The 18,396-nt window shown below is 36.9% G+C and overlaps 1 protein-coding gene across 1 annotated transcript; it reads right to left on the bottom strand.

Moving 5' to 3' along the window:
- Positions 1-843: 843 nt before the first annotated feature.
- Positions 844-9,262, bottom strand: LOC122086160 (coronatine-insensitive protein 1). Its single transcript, XM_042654886.1, has 3 exons — positions 8,038-9,262; positions 2,621-3,092; positions 844-2,524 (listed from the first exon to the last, which is right to left on the bottom strand). Exons 1-3 carry the CDS (start codon positions 8,520-8,522, stop codon positions 1,706-1,708), a joined length of 1,776 nt encoding a protein of 591 aa, XP_042510820.1. The 5' UTR covers positions 8,523-9,262; the 3' UTR covers positions 844-1,705.
- Positions 9,263-18,396: the final 9,134 nt, after the last annotated feature.

The following is an 18,396-nucleotide window of genomic DNA, read 5'->3' as shown; positions in this document are numbered from 1 at the left end:
TTCTGATCATTAGAAATTGGAAGAATCTCTTGTTTCTAATTTCGCATTTCACGGAATTTTGAATGATGACTAATGAAGAGAAATGTTACCGTTATCTTTTTTCTTTTCTGTTTTTCCCCCTGGTTTGGCAAGAAAATGTTACACTCAAATCTGTAGTTTTTTTTATCTTAATGGGAGGTGGACGCTGCCAGGCTGCATGGTGTGCTTCTATTTCTATTTTTCTCCATTCACAAATTCACGATTAAAGGTAGATATGTCATTTCATAAAGAGAGGGAAAGACAGACACAAGAAGGAACTAGCATACATTACACATCCTGACAGCGTTCTTCCTCCTCTAGCTCATAAAATTGGGGGGGAAAATTGAAGATTTGAGGATGGGTTTGTGCTCACTGCCTTGCTAAATCTGCTAAATAGGCTATGTGCTTCCCACTTATTGAGCGGATCTCTTATCCATGGGTTTTGAACCTCAAAAATTATATATATATTTTTTCTTTTTGTTTTTCTATTGATGCTAAAATGCAAACAAAGCGAAATTTAATTATAGTAGTTTCAATGGATGGTCAAAATATTTGGATAGTCAAATTTATTTGCAATGAACGGTGGGTTTTCTCTAGTAGATGATCAAGGAAGATGGAGAATGAAGAAAACAAAAAATTCTGACCCAAATCTCATGAATGATGAAGACAAGTAGTGTCAAGGTCTTACAATGGTGAACAAAATTCTAAGGAAGACAAAGCCAGCAGCAGCTTTTCCTAATTTTTTATCAGTGGAGATCACAGTTTGTTGACCTCATGTAATAGATAGAAGAAGAAGCCCATTTTAGATATAAGAAAGATGAGATCTGAATCACAAAGAAATCTCAATACCAGCCACTATGAGCATGGTTTCGAGTAGCATTTATCCATCGATCATAGACAGGATCTGTTCACTAAGCCAAAACAAAATGTAGAGTGTCGAACAAGAGAATATTTCAACAATACATTCCACCTACTAACAAAGATTTTCAGTATTCTTCATTCCCCATTAAAAGATTGGAATACCCTTCTAAAAATAAAAATAAAAATGCCACCATCCTTCGTTCGATCCCACTGCACTGGGGAAGTTACCAGCCAAGAAGAAAGAAGAATGAGAATGTAAGATATGGGTTAACCATCAACATGATGCAGACAAACCACATAGATGCACCGTAAACATCGACTTAATCCTCCTCCAGTCTGTACCCGCAACCATCGAAGAAATGGTTCACTCCATATGGATGCTTCTGATTCATGATCATGGCTACAAAACAAATCTAATGTGAAGTCACTCACACTCTCATCTACCAGCTGATGTTTCATTCTCTATCCTGAGGTACTCCAAAAAGCTACAAAAGCAAATCAAGTACAACCCCTGTAATCTTCTCATCAGATCAATTTGTAAGTTCCAGAATTTTTCCTTGTTAACTGAAAAACAGAATTATCTCATATCAACCAACAGCAGCAACGACGAAGGACTGGGAAAAATAGCAGGGGCGGGGGCAAGAATTGTGGCGCCAGTATTTCACACGACTGCAAGCTCTTTCAGAGTAATGTATAGCACAAACTTATTACAGGAGAGGGGGCTTTGCAAGGATGGGAAACAATACATGGAAGATATATGGACAGGGCACCTGAAAGCGCATGTGAATGGTGCAAGAGACAAAATCTGGAGAAGATGTTCACAGTTTCATGTATTGATCATGGTAGATGGCTCCAGTGGGATGACAGTTGCAGGATAGTCATTTCTCCTCCCAACAAGGGAATAGTAAGCAAGAATGTGGGGTGGATGCTCACTGACTATTTCACTCCCATCATCATTAACATTAACAACTTGTCTAGGAGGAATTAATTCAATGTTCCAGAAGGGGCGACCCATGGCCAAGAGGTCCCTACCTGTTTCAGATTTCCGATAACCCTGCACCCACAAGTACCTCAGTGACGTCAGCTGCATTACAGCAAGAGCCAGTGCACGTTCGCTGAAGCAACAACCCCTCATTTCAAGCTTCTGCAGATTAGGACAGCCTCTCGAGAACTCCAAAAGACCTCTGTCAGATTCTCCAACGTAACCCAGAAGCATCCACCTCACATTATGGCTGTACTGCCCTATATAACCAAGACCAACATCAGTCAAACCTCCAGCTCGTAGATAGAGGGCAAACCTCCTAAGCTTCTCACAACCTCTCAACAAAGCTTGGACTCCATTGTCGAGTGGCAAATCTGCAATCCTTTCTTCATTGTCAAGCAATACCAAACGGAAGTCAGAGAGGTTTTTGAGGTATGTACCAACAGATTCCAAGGAAGCATTGGTTATATCAGACACATAAATAGCCAGGTATTCAAGTTCAATGCAGCCCTGTGCTAACGCAGATAATCCTCTCTGTGAAACTACACCTTGTTCATCCTCCATTCCTGGTTCATCTGCACCTCGCTCAATTCTAAGCCTTTTTAATCTCTTGCACCTCTGAGCAAGAACTTCTAAGCCTCTATCTCCAATGACATTTCTTGCCTACCCATAAGAAGGAATAGACAAAAGTTAGTTAACTTTACAAGCAAAGACAATGATAGAAATGCAGAAAGGACAAAAACAGCTTCCAGGTCATACCTCAAGAATTTCTAAATTGGCACATTGCTGAATCAACTGACAGTGGTCCTCTGTATCAAGCATGACATATAGGAGATCCAGCTTCCTGAGTTGAGATGCAAATGGGAATATTATGGGCATCTCGTTTCTTCCCATGTAGCTTAGACCCAAGCGACATAATCTAGGAGGGAATGTGATGCCAGCGTACTTCTCTGGGCTGTCATTGAAACTACCCCCACCAAACTCCTCTAATGCAGCCGCAGCACGGAAAAAACCAACGAGATCTAAGATCTCACAATCACTGATTTTTATAGACACCAAGGAGCGGCAGTTTCTAGCTATTAAATCAAGGTCTCTGATACTGACTTTACTGAGCTCTGTAATATAGAAGTTTAAAGTCTCGAGAACTGTGTTGCTTAGAGCAAGCTCGTGGAGCCATTGACCATCTTTCTCCTCTAAAATGCTCTCTTCCAAAAACAACGTTCTTAGACATCTGAAAAAATGACATAAATGGATGAATAGTTCATTCACAGAAACGACACCGGTCAAATGAAGAGGTCAACAAGCAATAATCAAGCTTACATCTACTGATAGACTAGTCAAGATAGAGAGATAGATGAGCTCATTATAGTTAGTGGTAGTGCCTTCCAAGTTTAAACTAGTCAAAAGCTTCAAGTCAAACTGTAGAGTGATGGAAAATCGTAATCAATGATATGGACAGTAAAAGAGTTTCTTGTGCAGTAAACCAATATATATTATGCACAGCAGTTATGCCTCAAGATTCTACCATAAAATGCGTCTGATCAGATCATGCACAATTGCAGCTACACAACTACCTAATTATTACAAGAAAAAAAGAAAATATATATAAATATATGTCATTCAATAAAAGGTAACTGAACTGATGCATAAGAGGGGGGGAGAATAGAAAATTCTTCAGAAAGATTCAATAAAAGATTACCACATGCCAGATACCTATTTTCTTTTGAAAAAAAAAATATTATTCCTATTAAATTGGTCAATGAAAAAATTTGTAAAAGAAAAATATCATAGGACAGACCCACAGCTAGCAAACCATGACCAAGACTTGTAATGGTGCATATAAAAGAAAATTCAACATTCTTCAGGAAGACTTGCGGTTTCCCATGGTAATCCCCTCCCACTTTTATAAAATGAGAGATCCCTCCCACCCACACCCCCCCCCCCAAAAAAAAAACAAAGTACAATTTTTTTTGGGGGGGAGGGGGGTTTAAGTTCCCAGCCCGCCCAAGGCCACTTATCCCGAACCCTAGCCCAGACTGGGAATCTCAACAACAACCCAATCTGTCCAGGCTCAGCCCAGTTTTGAAGGTGCGATTCAAACCCGGGCTTGGGGTTGGCAACCCACACCATTGCAATGCACAAGCACCTTATGTGTGCACATAACACACCCACACACAACTTGCAAATAAATCGGGCCCAAGTTAAACCAAAAAATCAAAGGAAAGAAATGGGGGAGAAACAATCACAAAGGGAAAGACACCAAAACAATCAGGGGGGGGGGGGGGAGAACTATAGAAAGGAGGAATCCCTTACCGGATGATGGGGAAGCATGGAGAGATTGGTGCTAACATCAAACAAGATAACTTGAAGGATGCATCTCCCACTGGGCCAAAAATTGCTGAAGATGCGCTTCCATATGGAAGCAGCGAAGGGACAAGAGAAGAAGAGACGGTCAGTATCTTCGGAGTTATTCCAACAGAGGCAGCAGGTATGGGAAACCTGGATGTGTCTACAGATAAGGAAAGACTAGTGGGTGGGAAGCTAATTGGAGAGGGCATGCCAAACAATAATAGACTGGCGGGGGATATGGCCTGACAACCAGACAATTTTTCTCCAAGGGGCTAAGGGACCTCGAGATCTGATGGAGCCCTACAAAGAGGAAGAACCGAAGAGACCAGAGGACGACTGGGTCCAAATGACTTTGTCAGCTTTTCCATGATGGCTGGGAGGAATGGGAGGGAGGTCCGTCCAGATGGCAGACAGGGGGGAGGGAGGGGGTGACCAAACACCCCTACAGATGATGGAGGCAACTAAGGCATCTCTGGGGATACCAGAGAATAGATGCTTCTAACACTCACTAAAGAAAGGAGGACACCAGAGGGATGCCAGGAATCGAGCCAAAGGGAGGTGGAACAACCATCTCCAATAGAGGAGGGAATTGATCCAAGAGAGCTGGGTCTAGTGGAGAGAATTTTTTGCCAGACCCAGGAAAAATCAGCAGGGGGGGGGGGGGAGAACAGTCCAAAGGGAGTCCCTTCTAAGGAGATGATAATAGATCCAAAAGACCCATATACTATTCTGCCTAGAGGCAAGTTTCCAAGTGAGCGTGAGGATGCCGAAAACATTGACATCTTTGATTCTTTGAAGGCCCAGACCTCCTTCAGATTTAGGGAGGCAGACTGAGGACCAACAGAGAGGATGGAAGAATTTGGCAGAATCCACCCCTTTCCAGAGAAGGGTGCAAAGAAGCTATTACAATTAACTAAAGAATAAATCTCGGAAGCAAACATAGTAACAAGGCAATGACCAAAAGATTTGCAGTGCACAGTAAACATAAACTCCACTTTGCCCCCACTTTCCCTTCACAACCTGGTAGTGTAGTTCCTTCGCACCCTAGGATCAAATACAGTTGCTTCACTCAGTAATCTCACTCTATTTCCTGCTCCACCTTCATCTTTTTGTGGGTTCTAAGGAAACAAAGATATAAAGGAACAATAACCTTCAAAGGTCAAATTATTCCAAACAAAGCAATTATCTGCAACATAGATCTACTTTCTTCATTCTGCATAAAGTACTGGTACATGGAATTTGATTATATGCAACTGAGTGATCAAACTGGAAAAGAGAACTTTCGTTACTCCCCTCCCCCCCCCCCCAAACAAGATTGTCTGAACCTTTAAAATTTGTCAAATTTTTGAAAAATAAAATCAAGGTTTCAAGAAAAGTCAAGACTTAGCTCAAACGTGAAATTTAATGTCATGACTAGATACACTTCATCGGATATAAATGCATGATTTAATTACATATTGTATTTGCAAACCGCGCTTCCCACTTGCAACTTGCAATGAAGGGAAATTAGTGTAGGTAATGGTACAAAAAATGGAACAAAGAGACATCACAAATCTGATGGTCAAGTTTTTTCAAGAAAAATACCACTTAAAAGGGAACACCCTCGCATATACTTGACAGATGTCAATGGGCTCCTACATAATAAGAGTAAGTCAGGCAGAGCCTAGGCTAAGTCCTAGATCTGAAACAAGAGCATGTTCATAGCATATTCTTTCATAAAGCATGTGATTCTCTAACATTCATATTGTTGTGGCCTTCTGTCAAGAAATGATTACAAAGCCTGCTTCATAGCCCCCCCCCCCACAAAAAAATATATATATTTATATATATAGCATCCAAGCCAACTGAGATGGTTGATAAAGACATGGGAACATAGGAATTCTAACAAATACAAAGTTTCCTACGGCAAAGCACGATAGCATATACACAATTTCAGTATTTCCTTGGGAAAAATAAATAAATAAAATAAAGTCATGCTAAGAGTGAAGAGAATACTAATATAATTGAAACAAAAAGCATGCACTTCATAAGTTTCAATGCAGTATCTAGTGTCAATATTGGTCTCATATAGTCTTAACAGAAGCACAGTAAACATGTTAAGTTATCCTGGTATCATGGCTTGTCAAGCAGGACCTAGAACTTCAGAATGGCAGACAGGCATGCAACCTCAAGATTTATAAACTCGGAATCGAGTACGGGATTGCTCTCCATTGATTCCAATTCAAATTGGATTTAAATCGTCCCATAATCAGTTGGACCAGACTCGATCAGAATCAGCTGGACTTGGCCTAACTCGGTCAGACACAGTGAGCAAAAAATTGGGGTTAATCAGGATTGACCTCAGTCGATTCCAAGTAGAATTGGCCAATTCCGATATGTTTTTTAAAACCCTGTACATCCCCCCCTCCAGCAACTAAATAATTTAGGAGAAAAGAGGAAAGGCAATAGAACTAGTTAACAACCACAGTTGATTTCCAAAAACTGTTATGAGCTCTTGCCTAAAAAAGATGAAACTCCTTCAAGCTCTACCCAATAAAATGCTTTTTAAGGGAAGCAATCCAAACCCAACCAGAGAGATACAAAACATTGGATTGTTATAGAACCTTTCATCGGAATCACGACACACAGTCAAAAGCAATGGTTCACAATTTATCAAGCCAGAGCCCAGAAAACCCAGATCTCCAAATAATTGTTCAACAGAAAACAATGAAATCCTTTAGTTAATACCATTAAGATCACCTCAAATCCAAGGCACAACTCCAGAAAGAGAACAAAGTCTTTATATCCAAGTTTTTACAGAGCCAATAAATGATATCAGTCCTGATAAAGAAATAAAATTCAAAACAAAGAGAATAGCAAAATCTTTAAGCATACAAAGAGAAGGTGGGGCAGGGGGAGGTAAAACAATACAACTTGGCTCAAATAAGCCTTACACCAATTAAACAGGGTCAGCCCCAAGTCCCAATTCACGATTCAACTCCTTCAGCAAAAAGATGTAAACTAAACTTATATAAAGATCAGTTTTTTTTTTTTTTTTTTTCCCCCTCTTCTCCTGAAGGCAAGAGATTGGTAATGTATTAATAGACAGAAATGTTTTTTCATCATAGAGCATCCAACCATCCATCTAAAGCTAGACAAGACATCAGATACATGCTTAGCAAGTAATGAGCAGTTTCTTCACTTCTTTCCTCTTTCCTTCTTTCAAAAATAACTCAAAGAAGAAATTATCATAGTTTCGTTCAAAAAAAATAAGGAAATAACCCCTTTCCAAGTAAAAATATTTATAAAAATAAATTCAAAGAAAATTCTGCTCAAATAATTCAAGAAACTCAATAGCAGGTTTCTTCAAATATCCGAGGGTCAACCAAAATAACACATTATGTAAAGGGTTTAACTATTTAAATTTCTTTTCTGCTTGAAGATTATTTAACCTGTTACTCCTCCATTCACAGTTACTACACAGGACGGGTTATATTTAACAAGGGAGGGAGGGAGGGGAGGAGTTCCTCAACAGAACTAACTTCTCTTTAATTCCGTCGTTTAAGTCCATAAAATAGACCATCCAGTGTTAGAAGACCTCGTAACAGTTATTCCCAGTATTTCTTGAATTCAGAAGCATCTATTCCTAAAATAAACTATAAAATATGCTGAACAAACCCTTGAAAGATAAGTGAGGTAAGGAGGGGAAGGATTATAATCTAAACCAAAAATTAGAAAGACTCAAACTACATCTTTAAGGATTATAATCTAAACCAAGAATTAGAAAAGACTCGAGCTATATCTTTGTTCCCTAATAAAGACTCAAGCCACTTGGGGAGAAAAAGCACCTGCAGTGGCGCGTAACATGCAGAAGGCCATCCGTAGAGAATCCAGAACACTTATCAAGTTTGAGCACCTGGAGCGTGTGACCACGAGATCGAGCAAGAAGCTCCAGATCCGCATCTGTAACAATCATTCGCCTAAAATGAAGCGACTTCAAACAATTAAAAGACTCAGCGATTTCATTGATCCATGGACCAGCATATCCTCCCCAATCCTCAGGAATGAGATTAAACATTGCAGCCCTAGGTTTTCCCTTCAGGTTCAGAGACTCGAGACGCCGAAACCTTCGTGTGAGAAGCTCCGGACTAGTTGTGTAACAAAGAGCTATAGTAATATGCTTCCGTGTCAAAGCATCGATCTCATACCATTTACGGCAAACCAGAGAAACAGCATCACGGTCACGAGGATCATGGATGTATGCCATAACGCGCTCTAGAGCTAAATCAGATATGCCAAAGCTCATCATTCTGTTAAGATTCCGGTTCGCCATGGCTTAAACCTTGCTCCAAAGGTGATATCGCCGTAAAGAAAATTGAAAATAAGCAGAAAACCTGTGGTTTAATATCTTTGAAAAACCCCAAAAAACAAAAACAAAAACCCTGAACCGACTATTTAAGCTGCGACAAAGAACCAATCAATCGGAAATGCCAAAACCCGATCGGAAAAGCTCCAAATCTCCATTTTCCGGAAATTAAAATCGCCCAGTACATGAAACAGCAGAAGCGAATTAGCAACTTGTCCACTAGGATATAGGCTGCCAATAGGCGCGTATGCGCAGTAAAAACTTCCGTAACGCCAGAAAGGTCCACAACTATCCAACACGTAACCCTAACCGCCAAGCCAATCTGCTGTCGATTTTACAACCGTATAAAAAACTTCTAACATGGAAACCGACCGATCGGCCATTAAATGAAGCTTCAAATCTGCAACCGAAAGCTACAGGCACCTCCACACAAACGAATAGCTGAAAATAAAAGTAAATCCACAGCAGCAACTGACCAGATCGAGTGGATCCACCATTAAAGAAACCTCAGGGCCATGCTTTTCCCCTGGTAATGCTCCTTTAAGACTCAAGAGACGAAACAGAGCCAACGGCTCTGCCACCAATCGAATCTAATAGTAGCCATCTACCATCAATGGAGTGAGTTCCAGAAGTTCAAAAACCTCGGACCAGGATCAAAATCAAGATTTATCAGACGGCAGCTATTGCAAGACCGGCAACAGATCCAATCTAATGAGCTATAGCTTCCCTCACCCTTTAAAACAAAAGAAGAAATTGTGGACCCCACAAGGTTTTGGATTCTTGTCCATGTTGGCTCCACTTCCTTTGGCCACAGTCAAGAGATAAGAGTTGGAGATAGATAGATTTTTTTTCTTATTTTTCTAAACATCAAATCTTTATTCCCAATTTAATAAGGTATTATTGAACGGTTGAGAATCCATCCACTCTGGTAATGGGTCCCACCATAGTTAAAGGTGTTGGGCTCTCAGCCGTGCGTGATGGTAACGCACCTTATACGCATGATGGGGTCGCAGCGTATCCATATTATCTTTAATCTAAATATTTGACTTTTCTTATGAACGGCATCATTCGATTTTAGATTCCTTTCTGCGGGCAAGGCACTCAGTGATAGCACAAAAGCACAATAAACCAATCAATTGGAAGGAGAAAGCATCTTTTTGCGACAGACTTGAGGGGTCCGGCAGTTATTATCAAGCAGCTAAAAGAAAGACAGCTGTATCACGACAGTGGGCAACACCATGGCATCATTTGCAGTAGGGTCCACTAGTTCGGATTAATGACGTGGAATTTTTTTTTACTTATTTAATGTATCCAATAATCGAGGCTCGCGAGACGTCATCTATCACGTATGACTCTTAACGGTTGAGATATGAAACGTATCCAACGGTGAATAACTGACGAGGATGTAATACAAAGTCAAGCTAAGGTGCACGAACACAGAACTGATAGTCTGATACCCTTGCCAGTTGGTGGCACGGGTACCAAGAGGTCATAGCATCATCGACTTTCCTAAGTGAGATTAAATATATAGTTTTTATATCAATATTAATAATAATAAAAAATTAAGTGAACGTACAATCCCCATATATTCGCCGTGGATCATGAAACCTTGAGAGCTGTTTGCGATTGAAATGGGCGCTGGGCTGCTTTGGTGGTCGCAGGGGAAGGTGGGTGACACCCGTCATGACTCATGATAGGTCACGTAAGATGATGTGCCACTTGTCAATCAGATTATCAGCCACACATTAAGTGGGTCCCTCCTTAACTGATAATATTGATTCTATATGTCGTTTATGTAAAATGCTTTCTTAAACGATTACACGTCATTCAAAGCCCGAGGCTGGATTACTTTGTCCATCTATCACACCATTTCCTCTTATTTTAGCACGTATAGTCACCCGACAAAAAAAAAGGCTAAGTTAAATTCAACTGAATCGGGCGTTATTGGATTAGTTTTGGACTAAGGTATGTTGATATCGATTGAAAATCGATCTAAATTGAAACGAATAATAATCAAATCGAATAAAATCGATAAAAAAAAATATAATTATGAGATTATAATTTAGTGAATTGACTACCATTTTTCATAATATTAGTGAATAATTTTTTTATTGTAAAGGGATTGTACAAATCATTGAATGTAGGTTATTAATAGAGAAATTGATTTGTAAATTGTATTAATGCTTTCATTAGTTTTCTTGTTCAATATACAAAACTAGTTTGATAGTTAAATGAATGATTGGGTATAATAGGATTCATTTTGTGATTTCAATAGTAGTTATCTTCTTAGTAATTTGTTATCCATTGATTTGAATACTAGTTCTCTTACGACGATAAACTATGATTTAATCATAATCATAAATTTAAAGTGTTTTTTTTTTTTTATCAAATTTTGTCACTATAAGTTATGTATATAAGATTTCATTATAGTTCAAGCCCAATAATAAACCGATCTACACTGGTATTAACCAGATATTAAAAATCCGAAATAAATCGAAACCAAACCGGACTGAAACCAAAATCGATCGATAACGGAAGTTCCCTAACATATTGGTTTTGGTCTCCGTCATTCTTAGACCGAAACCGATTCAACCCAATTGAAATCGAATAGAACCAACCAATTGACACCCCTAGTAGTGAGTCTAGTGACTAGTGACTAGTGAACTCTTATCATTGCGCCCGGTTAGTCGAAGAGGGAGGTTGTTATTAACTGGTGCAACTATGAGGGGCGGGGCTCCTCTATTGCGAGATAGAAGGGATGGTTCAGATCTAATGCCCTTGAGCCTTTACGGCTATGTTTGGTAGCTAAGAGAATAAAAGAAAAAATAATAATCTAGAAAAGAAATGAAATTGTTATAAAATAAAAGAAAGAAAATAAAATAAAAGTTATTTATATTTTTTTTCATGTTTTTTTATGGTTTTGGCAAGATTTGATTGGAGAGCAAAAGAAAACTTCACAATTACTAAGAGGAATTTTAAAATTCAAAAACTGAATATTCGCTTGAATGAGGACATGCCAATCACAAATAGGAATTTTTAAACCAATAAAAAATTACAAAAAATTATGCTTTTTTCATTTTATTTATTTTATTCTCTTTTCTTCTCTTGACTACCAAACATAGCTTAGAGGGCTGTGTCTATGTTTTGGAATGGGTCATTGTCAGTGATTCAGAACGTTGAATCTGAGTCGTCGCCTTTATTTTGTAGTAAACGAGCTAGATCCAACTATAGCTACTAGTTTCTGTCCTAACCGAATTTGTTACCACATAATAGGAAGAAAAAAAAAATCGATTTTTAGTTGATTTATCTGAAATTATCTCTATAACCTTAGAGAGTTAAACCTGACTTTATTCAACGATGGATTTTATTTCCCTCTTTTTTATGCAAACACTTATAAAGGGAAAATTTCAACCAGGATGCACAACTATCCAATGGGCCCCACCTTAATTCATGGTGTATTTTCTTTTTAATAAACATTTTCTTTTTTTCCTTTTAACGTTTTTAATAAACAGCTTAAAGCCTTGAAGTGTAGTAGACCACAGAGATCAAATCTAATTACAAAATCTTTACCCAAAAGAAAATTCTAATTACAAAATAAAAATTCCAAGTCTATAATAGGGATGGGGTTATGATCTATAATAGTCTCCATATTAAAGCCAAATTCCTAATGGGTCTTAAATATTGGTTGGATACTATTTGGAGTTAGAAATATAAGCATAATTATAACCACAGTTAAATTTTAGTGGTATATGATTTGGAGTTGGAATTTAATCTTAATTGTAATTTTTTAGTATAAGATATGAATCTCGTTATGATGCAACATGATCGAAATGAATATGTTAAGAAGATTGAAAGCCAATTTAAATAAATATAGGATGGGATATTAATTAGGGTCCCCCACAAAGTTCTAAAATTAATTTTTTTATTTTTTTATTTTAAATATTACTACTTGAATGAGAATCTAGAGTTGCACGCCTATACGGATAAGTACATGTACCTTACACAAATTGATGCTAATAAAGGTGAGGGTGGTTGGTTGAATCAGTTATCTTCCCTATAGTTAGATAGTACCTTATTCCCAAGCAACCCGAGTTAAAAGATTATGGTTTCGTTTGGTATTGTTCTAAAAAAACGTTTATGGAGTTTTTTTGTTCTATTGGAACAAAAAAATAGAATCTTCTGTTTGGTGCACTTATGGTCCGTTTCTGTTTTTTTGGAACAAAAAGTGAAAAAAAAAAACTGAAAAAACGAGATTGGACTTGGAGTTCCGTCTTCCCAGTTTCGTTCCATTTTACAAAAAAAAAAATCTGATAAAAATCTAAAATTTTGAAACACTATTTTTTCGTTTAAAAACTGCGTTTTGACACATAAATTGAAATTTTCGTTTTTGACACGAAACGGCATTTTTGGAACAGAAATGATACTAAACGGGCCCTAACTTTTCCAATATTATAAATATAAAGCCTTGTACATGGAGCTCAATCAGCACCAGAGAAGAAATATCAATAAAACTCTTTTGATGCATTACTCAAGAAGATAACACAATTTTTTTTTCCAGAATAAATGGAGGGGAATACTTGACCTCCCAACAACCGTTCAAATATGTGTAAAATATGTATGATCCAAAATGATTTTTTCTCCTTCCTCACGAAACCCAGTTCAAATTTTATGTAATGGATAGCAAAGTGCAATGAGCATTTGACGACTAAAAACATTCAAGCACATGATCCAAAGAACTCTCAACCACTCGATGTTTATTACACCAATATTGTCACTGCTGATGATTTTCACACTATCATTGATTTGTGCAAGAGAGGACTCAAAACGTAGACAAAGTCCTCGGCAATGAAAACGACCCCTAAGGTGCAGCCACCAGGCTAATCCAGGGCCTGTAGATCCAACATCAAGGGACAATGTAAACAAATGTTGGGTGGAAACTGGAAAAGGGACCTCCACGGGAGTGTTTAGCGAGGGAACACTAATGCCTTTTTTTTTTACCTTAGAACACTACTGCCAACTCACCTATCAGGCTATTGGTTTTAAAGTTGCTCCTATATATAGGGATAAAGTAGTTGTACCCGCACTAGCTCCAAAGCTAAATTAAGATTTTATTTTGATCTATAGTGGTATCCATATATGAGCTTAAATCTTAATGGGTCCTAAACATGAGTAGGATAAGGTTTGGAGCTTGGATATTTAAGCTTAATCGTATCAATATTTAAATATTACTTCTAACAGTTGTATGGATCTACCACATAACAATTCAAATTGGGCTGAAATTTTATGTAAGATAAACCCCAATGTCTCTTACATATTAAATTATAGTTCAATCTTAAATTGACAAGTGGTAAAAAAAAAAGAAAAAATGAAAATTTTGAATTGTCAAAAACGTTGTTAGAGGAATTGGATTAGATCGATTGGTCTAAATCGTTAGATCAGATTGAATTTGACCGTTTTTGTTCTCAATTTCATGTTCTTAAACCATCATCAAGGAGTTGCACAAGACCATTGTGAAGAGCATGTATACAATGTGGGATTAGATGGGCGAAAAATTGAATTTGAAGCTGAAATTTAATATATATATATATATATATATATTTTTTTTTTAGATAAGCAACACCTTACATATTCAGATCATGCCTTGGCATTCCATTGAGCTACCCAACCATGTGCCTGTCTATTCTCTCTCCTCTCAATGAAAAGACCCCGTATTTATGGCTGTCTCCCCCTTCATTTGTGGATGTCCATTAGTTTACCTTCATGCTGAGCCTTTTCCTTGATTATTTTTTTTGAAAAAATGTTTAATTATGTCGTCAATATTCCATAAATTAGCATCAATATGCTTCCACCAATGACTTATCATACACCAATAGCATACCTATCTTTCTCCCGATTTTATTTTCAAGATTAACGACAACAACCAATCAAATGGGTAATTAAGATGCACAGATTATGATGTGATCACATATCAATCATGTGTCACACATGAATGTTTCATCAGATTACAAAAAAATGGGGCCCTCACAAGTGACAACACCTAAATAATGGATCTTCCACAATCCACATCCCATAGAGGTATCATGTCTTTCCTCAATCTTATCTTGTGGTTACATCATAGGGAAACACACTTGGCGGTGGAAAAAGCTTTCCTCATCGGTGAGGGAAAAAAAAAAAATACTACATAAGGTATTAGGATCGCTATTTTTGTGGGGTTTCATTTTCGCTCCCCTATTTTGTGTTTAGCTGGTCTCTCTTTTATATTCATTCTAATTGAGAGGATCTTTTTATCATAAGGTATTCTACGTGTCAGAAAGTTAGTACATATAACAATGCCCGTTGATTGGGAGTAACAAGACATAATTCAAGAGAGAAAAAATTAAATAAGGAAGAGAAAACAGTATAAACATGGTCCCCTCTAGCCACCCCCGGTAAGTGGAATCTTCTTTCTTTCTTTTTTTTTTTTTTTTTTAATCAATAGGTACCAAAAAAAATTGAACTCATGACCTCTTAATAAGAAGGTATTAAAGTCGTAACCAACTCAGCTAACCCCTTAGGGTTATATATATATATATTAATTTTTTTTCTTGATACTTATTCACCACATATTCAGATATATAACAAGAAGATAAAGCGCATTGCCGACTTGTTTCCTCTTATTGGTAACAAAATAGACAACATGTCTCCAAACTATGCATCCATGGTACTGTAACTTCCAAATTGTTTTTCAGCTTATTGTTGCTTTGATTTGTTTGCTTAACATGTCATTGTCTGATTTTGCAGCCATTTTGAGAATGAGTTGAAACACACACAGACACACGCATTTCCAAAAAAAAAAAAGAGTGAGAGAGAGAGAAAGAGGGGCCTTTAATTTGGAGATTTGAAAAAAAAAAAGTCTAGGTCACTTTTCCACTCTAAGATGAGAATGGAGAGAGAGCCTAGAAGGGTTTTGTGTGTGTGTGTGTGTGTGTGGGGGGGGGGGGGGGGGGAGAGCAAGGACTTAAGTTATCGGGGTCAATACTAATCAATAGAATCAGTACGTATTGATTACTTTTATCTTTACTTTACAAAAAATATATATTTTCTTTACATTTTACCCTGAAACGATATTGACATTGATCTCGATTGATACTAATACAATATGGCCAATCTAAAACCAATACTTAGATAGAGTTTGGTAGTCATATGAAAAAACATTTATAATGTTTTTTTGTTTTACAAAATAAGAAGATGGAATCTTCTATTTGGTGTCCACGGTTCTTTTTTTTTTCATTTTTTTTTTCAAATGAACCAAGTAAAAAAAATGTCAGTAACGGAAAATGTTGGAACATGCATTTTAGTTTAAAGTGAAATTTTGACACAAAAAACAAAATTTTTTTTGGACACAAAACGTAATTTCTATAACAGAATGACCACACACATCCATAGAACTAAGGGTGTTAATCGGGTTGATTTCAATGTATACGGTGTGGTGCAGTTCGGTTCACATTTATTTGGCACAAATCAAAACCGCACCATTTACTAAACGGTTGCACTTTCTAAAACCGCAACCGTTTAGTAAACAGTTTTGATTCCACGGTTTTTAAATGGTGTCGGTTTCATGGTTTTAAATAGTTTTGATCACAGTTTATTTCATAAGGTTTCTAAACGGTTTGCAATCGGTTTGCTAGTTTATTCACATGCTTACTAAAATTTGATTTGATTGATAAATGCTTCAATCTTGTATCAAATTAAATGAGACATTGAACAAGTAAAAATTTAACTACATATCTAAATTAAACCATTATGTTTTGTTAAAACAATTAAATGTTTAATTGTTATATCGGTTAATCATATCAGTTTTGATGGTTTAAATGGTTTGATTTTCACAATGTTTATTTATTTGAAACCAATGGGTTAAATAATTAAAATCTATCCTACTCAATTCATTTAATTAATCGATCTAAAACTTAAAACCCGAATCATGTACTAAACAGTTTTGCTGTTCTTGATGTAAACGTAATCGATTTCTGTGTCAAATTCAGGTCCTTATATAAAGCCATGGTGGAGAGAGAAATAGATGCGTTATGTGGGTATTGGAGAGAGAGAGAGAGAGAGAGAGAGATCTTGATGTCATGACGTAGCTTTCAACTGTACATTCTTGATTTGACATTCCATGGTAAAGATATTTCGACTGTTCATCCTAAGCTGAAGATAAGAAATTAACGTATAACCAAAAAACTACGTTACTTTATGGCAAGTAACAAGGGAAGTATGAAGTGAAATTTAGAACAAACATTCTCGAGATGATATAGACTACCTAAAGCCTTGAATCCTACCGAAAGAAATGGTTATTTTCTCATAAGCGTATATGCATTGTGATAAGGAAAATCCATTAGCATCATTTGATTACTATATTTGGTAGAATCCTCTATTATAATAGGATAAATGTTTCTTGTGGTGAATGTGGTTCTTGCATATATGTGAGGACCAATGGAAGCACATGATAAAGTATCTATATAAGAGTCATTTTTTTTTTCTTGAAGGTGGGTCAATCATTTCGTCGTCAAATATGTTTAGACGTAAGGGTCATAGTCCCCACATAAAACATTTTCCATATAACAAATTGATGTGATTTCATGGTCCTCGTTTCTTCATTTTTTTTCTATTTGTTTTAGATTTGAAAAAACAGATGAAATAGACGACCAATCCATGATACCTTGCAAAAACCATTATCTTTGGATAAATATAATGAGATCAGGATCTACAACTTGATCAACTTGTGAATTATTTTATAATAGATTCACAACTTAATGTGTATGTGTCAATGGTTAATAGTAATATTATTTCTTTTTAATCATTAAAAGTGTTGATGAACTTTTTTTTTAATCAAAAGTTTAACAATTTGGGAAAAAATATATGGTATGATATGTATCATATTATTAATTATATTTTATTTTTTAATGAATGTTCTTTCATCGCATAGCCCTTGCATCCAGAGATAGAGAGCAATGATTTTTCAATGAAATGTCGCCCTCACCCCTATGGAATCCAAAAATACACCCCTTATCGATGCCCATGTGCATCCCCTCAATGCCCCCGCGTGTTAGCGCAAGAGTTGCACGACCAAGGATGTTCTTTTCATCTTAAATTTTTTGTCCTTTTAAATATTGTTTGCAAAATGTATTAAGGTTGAATTTTTCTTCACCTATGGTATGTAGAGAATCATATAATCTATGGAATCGGACCTGTTGATTAGACTGAGAAAGGATATTATGGACCTTCAACAATGAAAGATGAGGAGAATGACAAAATGTTCACTAAAAGTAAGAGCCTTTTTTTTTTTCGCAAAGGGTGTAATTGGGGAAGAGGAACAATAGTGTCTTTGAAAGGGAAACCTAATTTTTGTATGCATAACATGGACTATGCACAGGTTTTGTTGGGGCCTACACTGTTCAAACTCATATAGTCTAACCCCAAATTGATAGTACCATTTGCAAGGAAAAGACTTTTTTTTTTTTTTGGGTGCCAGGGGGGTGGGTGTGGTTGAACTTTTGCATGCAATTTGTAGGGTTAATCACAGAGTTCCATCATTGTCAGTGTCCCTTTCTTGCGGTTGGCCTTATCCCTTAGCCTAGATTTTTCTATTGCCTTTGTACCTCTCTTTTTCACAACTAGTCCTAACATGGATATATCTCAATATAGATTTTTTTTTTTTTCCTTTTAGGGTTTCTTCAAAACTACTGAGTTGCGTCCATAAGAAAAAAAAAAAAAAACTATCCGATAGCATGTAGCTATCTCAAGACATCTCAAGACATAACGGATGCAAAAAGATCGCACTGTCTTGCGCTGAAGATGTTCATAC

This window comes from Macadamia integrifolia, chromosome 8 (assembly GCF_013358625.1).
Source record: "Macadamia integrifolia cultivar HAES 741 chromosome 8, SCU_Mint_v3, whole genome shotgun sequence".
NCBI classification, from domain to species: Eukaryota; Viridiplantae; Streptophyta; class Magnoliopsida; order Proteales; family Proteaceae; genus Macadamia; species Macadamia integrifolia.
This window is presented reverse-complemented; position numbering and strand designations above follow the sequence as displayed.

Excerpts from the sequence above, each read along its gene's own strand:
- LOC122086160 (XM_042654886.1), bottom strand. The coding sequence starts at position 8,522 with ATGGCGAACCGGAATCTTAACAGAATGATGAGCTTTGGCATATCTGAT. Across the intron at positions 3,093-8,037 it reads CATGTTACGCGCCACTGCAG|ATGTCTAAGAACGTTGTTTT; the intron begins GTGCTTTTTCTC and ends TCATTTTTTCAG. Across the intron at positions 2,525-2,620 it reads CCAATTTAGAAATTCTTGAG|GCAAGAAATGTCATTGGAGA; the intron begins GTATGACCTGGA and ends TCTTATGGGTAG.